The 9,485-nt window shown below is 57.8% G+C and overlaps 1 protein-coding gene across 5 annotated transcripts; it reads right to left on the bottom strand.

Moving 5' to 3' along the window:
- Window positions 1–277: 277 nt before the first annotated feature.
- Window positions 278–9,343, bottom strand: LOC108962491 (ectonucleoside triphosphate diphosphohydrolase 8-like). 5 transcript variants are annotated; one of them, XM_050980924.1, is made up of 10 exons: window positions 9,177–9,343; window positions 6,283–6,414; window positions 5,736–5,853; window positions 4,562–4,712; window positions 3,919–4,078; window positions 3,161–3,391; window positions 2,420–2,680; window positions 1,906–2,016; window positions 1,619–1,753; window positions 278–731 (listed from the first exon to the last, which is right to left on the bottom strand). In XM_050980924.1, exons 1-10 carry the CDS (start codon window positions 9,318–9,320, stop codon window positions 540–542), a joined length of 1,635 nt encoding a protein of 544 aa, XP_050836881.1. In that variant the 5' UTR covers window positions 9,321–9,343; the 3' UTR covers window positions 278–539. The 5 variants fall into 5 exon arrangements, with proteins under 5 accessions (XP_050836881.1, XP_050836877.1, XP_050836878.1 ...); XM_050980920.1 differs by having other exon boundaries at window positions 2,420–3,391; XM_050980921.1 differs by having other exon boundaries at window positions 2,420–3,391; window positions 9,118–9,201.
- Between the last annotated feature and the right edge of the window lie 142 nt (window positions 9,344–9,485).

The following is a 9,485-nucleotide window of genomic DNA, read 5'->3' as shown; positions in this document are numbered from 1 at the left end:
CTTGTGTTTTTCTCCTGAGATATGCCAGTAAGTATTTTTAACAACAGCTGACAGTGTCTTTGGGAAGAGATTCTGTCACATACAACAAAAATATTGCATGTCTTGCACAGGGCAGGATACAGATTATGTCATCCCTCTGCTCAGAGTTAGGTGCCCACCACCACTCTCCATTGCCAGTTGCCTCCCAGGACTGTTGGAAGAATAGCCCAACAGGACTGGGAATGCCAAGGAAACTGTGCCAGGCTGGGCAGTGACATTCATATTTGAAAAACAAAACTGATTTTATTTCTAGTTTAATTTTTTTTTTGCTTCAGCCAGCCAGCAAGTCTCAATCAGCTTTTGGCAGTCAGATTAAAGGAGTCTTCCTCTTGGAGAGAGACCAAGTCATCTTCCACAGAGATGACCCAGTCAGATCTCCTGAGCAGTGGAGATGGGTCTAATGCCTTCATTCTTCTCCACTTTCCACCTCTTCTGCACCACTTCCCTGCCTGGTTTAGTAGGAAGGATGCCTAGGATGCCTCTAGTCAGGAGGCTGCGAGCTACTTTGTTTTCCAGAAACAATGCAGGAAAACAGCCACCAGGCCTGCCACGATGGCCAGTGTGAGGAAGGAGATGGCTCCTGCCCACAGGTCGGGCTGGTGGCCCTTGACATGCTGCAAAGCCTCAGTGGGGATCATGTTGGTCAAGTTCAGCATGAAGCCCAGTGTCCACCCGATGTCTGTGTTTGCTGCCTGGGTGGAGACAGCACAGGGCATCGTCCAAAAGCCCCTCTCCCAGGCACCAGCAGCTTGGTGTGAGGGGCTGAGGGGCACCTGTCCCATGAGCTGTCCCAGCTGCTGTTTCACATGGGGACCAGGCTGTGGTGAACCTGATCTTGCCAGCAGCAGTTGCACAAAGAGCTTTCCTGTTCCCTCCCCCCCCCGCCCAAGGGTTAAGGGACAGCTAAACATGCATGACTGCTCTGATCCAGGTGTGCCTCTGTGACCTGCACATGATTTTGGATCTGGGGTTTCCTCCATCACCATAATCCTTCTAATTTGGCTGCAGAGTCAGTAAGGTCAGAAAAGACCTTTCAGATCATGGAGTCCAGCCATCAGCCCAGCACCACCACCATGTTCATCACTAAGCTGTGTCCTCAAGTGCCACATCCACATATTGTTTGAATACTTCCTGGGATGGTGACTCCACCAGTGCCCTGGGAAGCCTCTTCCAAAACCTGACCCTTTCCATTTTCATTTCCATGAAAAAAACATTCCTAAGCTTCCCCTGGCACAACCTGAGGCTGTCTCCTCTCATCTTGGAAATATTCTGGTCAGACCATACTCTGGTTCAAAGTGGTTATGGGGCCATCATCACCTTTCTGATAATAATATCAGAGACCAAAGTGGCCAAATCCTGCTCTGCTTTTCCCTGACCCCCCCTAGAATCAGTTACATTCACAGCAGGGAAAGTGAGACAGGAGCTGGGTCAAAGGTTTGGGGGTGGCTAAGACAGAGCAAAGCTCTCCTGGGATCCCTGGGGAGCAGCCATTAAACAGGGACTTATCTCTGGCACAGAGGACTCCACAGATGCTGCTCCTGAACATGTCCATCCTCTCCTGCTGCCCACAGGTATTTACCTGCCTGCTGAAGTGGATGTTGCTCCAGGTGTGCTCGTTGAATTTGTAGCCATCGAGCAGCAACGTCAGGATGTAAAAGGCCACGGAACAGTAGGTGTGCAGGTACTTCAAATCCCCTGGGAAGCTCTGCACCAGCTGTGAGGCCATCAGAGACAGAGTGCAACAGGGAATGAAAGAGGCTCAGAAAGCCTCCCTAGCCCAGGGAAGAGCAAGGCTTGTGCTCCAAGGACAGAGATTTGAGAAAGGATAAGCACAAGACTCCTGGCTGTCTGTCACAGGGCTCTAACCTCTATCCAGTTCCTCCTACAGAAGGACAGGACTGTGGTGTTGACTTCACTCAGAGACTGCTGGCGGGTCAGGTTCAGGAAGTTGAAGGCGTAGTAGAACCCAGCAAAGGCCTGGGGGGCAAGGGAACATGGAGAAAAACAATTCCTTCCTCACCTGAGAAAAAACCAGGGGCTGCTCTTGCTTGGGGAGAGAGTCTCAAGTAATTCCCAGGGTTCTGCATCTGGTAGCCCCTTGATGGTCTACCAGAAAGTCTCAGAGCTGGCTCACAACCCTGGGGCTGTTCTTGCACTCTGAGCTAGCTCACACAGGCTCCCTCAGACGAGGGCTTCCCGTTTTCCTTAGGGAACACTGGGACATGGCAGGAGGCAGAAGCCACCTTTGAGCACAGAAGAGGTTTGCAGGTGGAATCAGCTCCTTGGGTCCCTCTCCCCACCCCGCTCCACAGTCAGTGGCAGAGGAGACTTGCAGTCCCTGCCTTCACCCTCCCCCAGGCAGGGGACGGAGGCTGCTTACGAAGAACTGTCCCCGCACGGGGGGCTGATAGACCCCATTGAACCCACACGGCCCCTGCGCCCTGCAGGTGAAGTTGAAGAGGCTCCGGATGGCCGTGGCACACGCGGCTGGGTCCCCTGTCCCCGTCACTGTGAGGACAGGGCCAGGGCTGGCTGAGCTTGGCGCATGCACACAGGGGCTGTCGTAGAGCTCTGCCACAGTGATGTTCTCCTGGTACCCCTGGGGGTAGCAGGGATGCTTGATCTGGGTACTCAAGCTGGCCTGGAGAGGGATGGAGCCATTAATGGGACTGCAACGCCACTGAGACCCTTCCCACAGCCCATCCCAAAAAGCAGGACTACACCCCAGGAGGACTGGATGCACCCCACCTGGGAGCTCCCTGAGCAGCCCTGGGCTCTGCCTCTGTCCTCGGGCAGTTGTGCAGGGACTATGCTGGGAAACCTCTCTCTGGGCAGAAATGGAGCAAGGCCAAGAGCACGGCGACAGCAGAAAAACTACACATACCGCTGGGCTTGGGAAATTACAAAAAATGCCACTGCACGTCAAGATGTGGGGAGAAGGGAGCCCTGGCTGGCAGCCTCCACCACCTTCCACCCAAATGAGGCAATTTTTGGCTTCCCTAGATAAAACCCAAGGTTCTGCCAATTCCCAACTCTTTGCCCACAGGCACGCCCAACGCTGCAGGGGGAGATGTGCCACGGCACTGGGAGATGGCTGAGCAGCTCCCGTGCCCTGTGGCACCTGGTGCAGAGCTGCCAGCAGCATCTTCAGGGCCTGGCTCTGCCCGTAGCACAGGTAGCTGTGGCTGTACAGGGAATAGTTGGTGCCGTAGAGCCGGAAGAACACGGACGTGTTCCTGTCCTCCACAGGGACCCCAGGCTGGAAGGTGATCTGCGTCGAGGCACCGCCAAGGTCCAGAGCTCCCAGAACCTCAATGTCCTGGGGATGTTCCCATTTCTCTGCAAACGAGAACTGACCCAACACACAGCAAGGGTTAGGCTGAACTGCAGGCTGAACTCACACTCACACTCCCTTCCTGCAAGGAGTTTTGGGCCCCAGGGGCACCTTCCACGTGCTCCTGGCTCCCCGTTTTACCCCTGCCTGTCCACATCCTCCTCAACCCACAGACACTTCCACGGAGCACTCGGGTGCATCCTCTTTGCTGCTGCACATCTGCTGGGATCCAGACCCTTGGAGCAGGGAAAAAGGAACCCTGTCACCCGGAGGCTGATCCCGCTGCCATATCCCTGGGAGCTCAAAATCCACCTGTGTGTCAGCACACAAGAGCACAGGGCCAGGCTAAGCTGGACACAAAGATCCTGTTAATCACATTAATGAGGTGCAATCTGCAGCCCACGACCACAGGAGACATTTGGCTGGGTGACCAAAAGTGCCCCAAAGCTCCATTCCTCGCTCCTCTGCAGATAAGGAAAGCTGGCTGTAGCTCAGACAGGGATGTTCTCCCCACTGCCCCTCCCCTGCCCTCTCCCCAGCTGCACCTTGACCAGTGTCTCCAGCAGGTAGTTCACAGTGATCCAGCCAAAGGAGCCCTCCTCGCTCCCCGTCAGGATCCGAGCTCCACGGAAATCCACAGGGTACTCCCCAATGGCCTTGGACACCTCGACCAAGACCTGCTCGGCCTTGCTGCTGTTCTCCTCCCTGCCAGCAAAGGCACAAACACCTCAGGCGCTGCAGGCCCTGGCTGGCAGCTCTGGCAGCCGGGCTGGCACTGACAGGCTGCTGTGCCCTGCCGAGGAGCTGCTCCCAGACATCTCTCCAGCACTGCAGGTGGCTCCTGCAAACCAACAAATCCCTCGCCCGGGGCCTCGGGACTCTCCCTAAAAAACGCTGCCTGCAGGCTCTGCTGGACCTGGGAAAGTTCGTGCCACTCTGGCAAAGGGGGCTCATCCCCTCTGGGGCTGCTGCCCAGGCTGGCGCTGCAGAGGGTCAGGCGCGTCTCCCGGGCATGGCCAGCAGCGCTCCCGGACACCCTGTGGCACCGCGGGCAGGGCTGCTCTGCCCATCCCCACGGCCTGGCCGGGCAGCACCCCGGTGGCCCAGGCCGAGTGCCACACTGCCAGCCCAGGCTCCGGCGCAGAGCGCCGGCAAGGGCAGGAGGTGCCGGCCCGGCCGTGCTCGTACCTCAGCAGCCGCATGCCGGCCGTGGCCCCCAGGTACGTGGGGGTCTCCCGCTGCTGCTCGGCCGGGATGATCTTCATGGCCCTGTCCAGGCAAGGCTTCAGGCTGGCACCAGCCCCCGCGGGGTCATCTGCGTAGCTGGAGATGCCGGGTCCTGCCACAGGGAACTGCTGATGGAGAGAGCCCAGCGCCACACCGGAGGGATGGCACAGCAGGGGACATGTCCACCCAGGACTGCAACAGGGCTTTTCTGCTGCTTGCCCCAGGTAGTCCCGACCCGCGCTCGGAGCTGTCCCGCCAGGAGGCAGCAGCTGCGGCACGGCCACACTCGCCCCGGGAGCCGCAGGAGCTCCTGCTCCGGGCAGAGCGGGAGGGCTGCGGGCGTGCCTGGGGGTGCTGAGCACACACCTGAGCCCGGGGGGGTCCGAACTGCTGGGCACGGCCAGTCAGTCCTGCAGGAGCTGGGGACAAGCACACCCGTTCGCCATTTCCCTGAGGAAGGGGTAGGGTGTCCTGCACCCTGCTGCAAGGGCACGTGGAGTTGATAGGCACAGAGAGTGCCCTTGCACAGCCTCCCTATTTTCAGAGACTGGCACTGGATCTGAGAACACGGCATGGTCCTGCAGTCGGTAGGGACTGGCTCTAGGTTGGAAATCTCACTCTTTATCTTCCCGGGAGCTTCGACTCAATGACTGCCATTAGCCTAAGCCGTCCTTGCGTTACACTTTGCCCTCGGCCTGACCTTTGCAGTTAACCAGTAACTGCCATGCCACCGCTGCCGAGCGGCAGATGAGGGCAAGGCGGGCTCTGAGCCCTCGAGGGCAAGGTGGGCTCTGAGCCCTCTTCCCCTTGCCCAGGCACCTCTGCCCTGGCCTGGTGGCCTTTGCTAGCCCCAGCCCGGCTCCATGTACCATTTATCTGCTCCTAGATCTGCTCTCTAGAGTGGGCATTTCCTCTAGAGAGACTTGTCCTTGTGCCAAAGCCTGACACAGCACTTTTGCAATAGGAATACACGACCCTGTGGGTATTTAGAAATGCCCAATAAATAAATTAGCATTTATCACACCTGGCATGAATCAGCTTTGGTGTGTGGAACAACCACACAGGGCAGCATCAAAGCTGGCCAGCCCCAGGTGAGCTGGTCATGGAGAGAGGGAAGGCAGACACCAGCACTCACCGGACACAGAGCAGGCTTCCACCTGGGACACGATGCCCGTGTCGTTCTCCTTGTTCGCACGCCACTGGTAGGTGTAGAGGGATGTGTGTGTGGAGCCAGCGTCAAACACCAGGCCATACTGGGGAGGAGAGAGGACACGGGGTGTCAGGGGAACAGGCCAGCGTCACCTGCTGCAGAGTGAGAGAAGCTCCAGGAGAGCCATCATCAGGAGAGCCAGATCTCCTGGTGGGCAGGGGAGCCTAGAATGGCCAAACAAGACTGGTGGTCACCAGGAAGAAAAAGTCTGGTGGCATTGCAGTTACCAGCTTTGTTGGGGACAAGGATCCATCCCAAGGCCCTGGAGCTGTCAGTGCTTTGGGATGAAAAAGCTGCATGTGCTGTGGGGCCAGGCCAGTGACCAAATTCAGCCAGACCTGCTCCAGTCTATGCAGGTCACTGTCCCCATGTTGGTGACAAACAGAACAGCCTGCCTGAAACCCAGGCAAAACCCAACACCCAACAGCAGCCAGCAGCCAAGTGAGGGCTGTGCTCCCCCCAAGGACCCTACCTTGGTGCAGGGGGGCAGAAGCACATCCTTCACATTCACGATGCTCAGAATGAGGGCGATGATGCTGCAGACACAGGTGGCTGCCAGGAGACCAGCAATGGCCTTGGCTTTGGAGTCCATTCCTCCTCCAACCTGCAGGGACAGCCCCAGCCCCCAGCTCACACCTCATGCATGGGTACGGGACTTTCCCTTCCCGACAATGAAGCCATTCTCTGGTGCATGGCTGCTTTTAGCATGGAAGAGGATAATATCCACGGGCTCCTCTGGACACATCCCAGTAGGACTGGTGGCAGCCTCAGGGCTGGGATACTCTGCCATTCTGAGCACTACCTCCTTGGAGGATTTTCAGTACAGCTTTTTCAGCCCTGCCTTCTCACCTGCAGCCCCTCAGGTCCCTCTGTGCCTGGACCCCAGCCCGGCTCAAGCTGTTGCCTGGCCAGCAATCGGCATCTTCCTTCACAGCAGCATCACTGGGGGAAGCCCAGCTGTGGCTAGCTGGAGTTCCAAGCCGGGAGCAGGAACTGGCAGGGTTCCAGCGTGTCCATCCTCTGTGGGGTGCAGAGCCACATCTCTATAGCACCCACATGCTGCCACCTCAACACCCATCCCACAACACTTGGGACCAGGTCCGATCTGTTGCCCAGCAGGCCCAGATTGTCCCTGAGAGGGTCCTCTCTGCTTCAGGCAGGGAAACAGCATCTCCAGCTCTGTGTCTCCTGCCTGGACCAGCTCTTGCTGATGCCATAGCAAGTAAGAGATGTGTACAGGGAGAGTGTCCATGCCTGCTGTGATCCCCACACCTCTCCTGCAGCCCCAAGGGCAGGCAGGAGGGCAGAGGCAGGGAGCTCCTGCTGATCTGGGCACACAGCCAGGCTGGAATGCCCACAGTGATTGCCACTGGGGACTGGAGCACTTCCCACTTGTCCATCCAGAGCTCATCTCCCAGCAGAAACAGCCCCCAGACACTCCTAAGAAATTGTAGCAAAGCAAAGAATCTGGCTCTCTGTGACAGCCTATGCACAGAGCAGCTGAGATATCCATGTGCTCAGCACCTCACAGCTGGTCCAGATGTGCTTTTTGAAATGCACAGCTCTCCCTCCTCCTCCTCCTGCACTGCCCTGCCTGGTGCCTTGAGCTACACAGGCAGGATGCCTGCTGCATCCTGCTGAGGCTGACCTGGCTTCACACTCCAGCTAAAAACTGCAGGTGGCCTGAGAGCCCTGGGCATCAGAGGTGTGGTTTAACCCCACCAGTGCATTGGGTGGAACGTGGAGCTGTCACTCAGCTACACAGTTCTTCTGTGATTGCATAAAATCCTTGAGAAATTCCCCTGCCCTTTTCCCAGGCCATTAGAGAGGAAAGCCCTTTGATAAGGTCAAAGAAGATGCTGATTCCTGTTTTGGAGTCATCATCACTGGCAATGAACAAGGGGACCAATCTCCTGCATGGCATGAGATGCACAACAATGAACATCATGTGTTCTTTGCGCCCACATTTTGGTGGGGCCACCAAAATCCCTTATCAGACCTTGTCCTATAGCCAGGAGCCTTCCCTCTACAATGGCTATGAAGAGATTGTGTGGAATCCTCTGATAAATCCCTCTCATGTCACAGGGAATCATTAAGAACCTCTTTGAGATAATAAAGTGGTTGTTGATTCAAAGTGATCTCAGACTCAAATCATTAACCCAGCACCACCAAGATAACCACTTAATTATGTCCCCAGTTGTCATATCTGCAGTCCTACATCCTACCAGCCCTGCTGGGGTTTGCACAGTTATAACTGTGCCGTTGGGATGTGATTCATCTGCTCCAGGTAACAAACAAAGCTATGGGAAAAGTCTCCAGCCCAGCCTACATCCTGGAAAACTCTGTCCCAGGCACTGTGAAATGGCAAGACACGAATTGGTGACAAATTGCATTGTGCTGCATGTAGGAGAGGGTGGGAAATGGGCTCCTGCTGCTCTGCTCCTCCTTCCCGTTTTGACTGGACAAGGGGCAACACCCAAAGGCAGCACAGAGGCAGCTCTCCCAGGCAGGAGAACAGGGCACAGAAAGGCAGCCCAGTGGGTGGGAAACAATGTGAGAAGCTAATCGATCTGCCCAGGCTTTCTGTGGCATCCCGGGGCTGGCCAGCTCCAGTAGCTACTACCATCCGTGCAGGATCAGGAGCAGTTGGACAGGAGAGTGGTGCTGATGCCTCCAGAGCTGTAGAGGAGGCACAACGCTGTACAGTGCCTGCCCATTTCCAGGTGTGCAAAGTTTCCAGTTGTGCCCAGCAGCTAGAGCAGGGCTGCACTTGTTTGTGTAGGGCTGGCCATGATGAAGGGCTTGACAAACACCTGTGGGACATCCCTCACTTGCAGCATCCCTTGTGCACAGGGAGCAGGGCCTCAAAAATTGGGGCAAAAGGCTCAGAGCCACTGCTGGATCTAAACTGCCTGTTGCTCAGGACAATGGGGGTCTGACTTCCCACTGGGCACATTTGGCATTTGAAAGCCAAAAGGGCTCTGAAGGTTCTAAGAGGGGGACTGGATGCCAGGAGCATCCTTGCCAGGTAGACTAGTTCCCTGCGTCCCACCTTGCACCAGCGCTGGGGCTTGGCAGCGCCCTCCATGCCTGGTCCCTATGCCCTCCGTGCCTCTCCACCCCCTGCACCTGGGAACCTCGTGCGGCGAGTGGCCGCCCCGGCCCTCTCGCCCTCCCGCACCGGCCCACGGAGCGTGTTTGCCCCCAGCACGGCCCCCGCTGCTGCCCGGGGACCGCTCCCAGCCCAGCTCCATCGAGGGGCAGCAGCCCCCGGGCCCGGCTCCCCCCGGTGCTTGCCCCGGCTCACCCCGTTGGCTCCGACCGCCGCTCTGGCCCCGCCGCGCCCGGCCCGGACTCAGCGCGTACCTGGAGCTGGGAGCCCGCTCCTGGGACAAAGGCTGCCTCGCCGGCGTGGCCCTCCCCTTGGCCCCGGACCAGCAACCTGCCCAGGAGAGCGCTTGTCCGGGAGGCAGCGGGGCTAGGGCTGGAGAGCCGGGGTGGAAAGAGCATCCGGGATTAACCACTCCGCTGCTGGAGGAGCGGCACAGCCTGGTGCGCTCAGCCCGAGGACGGTGGGGGGGCTGCGCTGCCGGGGGAAATCAGCGAGGGGACAGAGAGATCCCAGACAGCCACGGTCCCCGGAGCCTGCGAGCGCCTGGCGCCGGAGGCAGCAGC

The sequence above is a fragment of the Serinus canaria genome, chromosome 17 (genome assembly GCF_022539315.1).
Source record: "Serinus canaria isolate serCan28SL12 chromosome 17, serCan2020, whole genome shotgun sequence".
In the NCBI taxonomy this organism is placed as follows: domain Eukaryota; kingdom Metazoa; phylum Chordata; class Aves; order Passeriformes; family Fringillidae; genus Serinus; species Serinus canaria.
Note: the sequence above shows the minus strand (reverse complement) of the source record. Positions and strands in the feature narration are given on the sequence as shown.

What these genes read in the sequence shown, in the direction of transcription:
- LOC108962491 (XM_050980920.1), bottom strand. Translation starts at nt 9,320, where the DNA reads ATGCTCTTTCCACCCCGGCTCTCCAGCCCTAGCCCCGCTGCCTCCCGG. An exon ending in GAGCGGGCTCCCAGCTCCAG is followed by an intron (nt 6,415 to 9,176) that starts GTACGCGCTGAG and finishes CTGTCCCTGCAG; the next exon opens with GTTGGAGGAGGAATGGACTC. An exon ending in GCCGGCATGCGGCTGCTGAG is followed by an intron (nt 4,079 to 4,561) that starts GTACGAGCACGG and finishes CTTTGCTGGCAG; the next exon opens with GGAGGAGAACAGCAGCAAGG.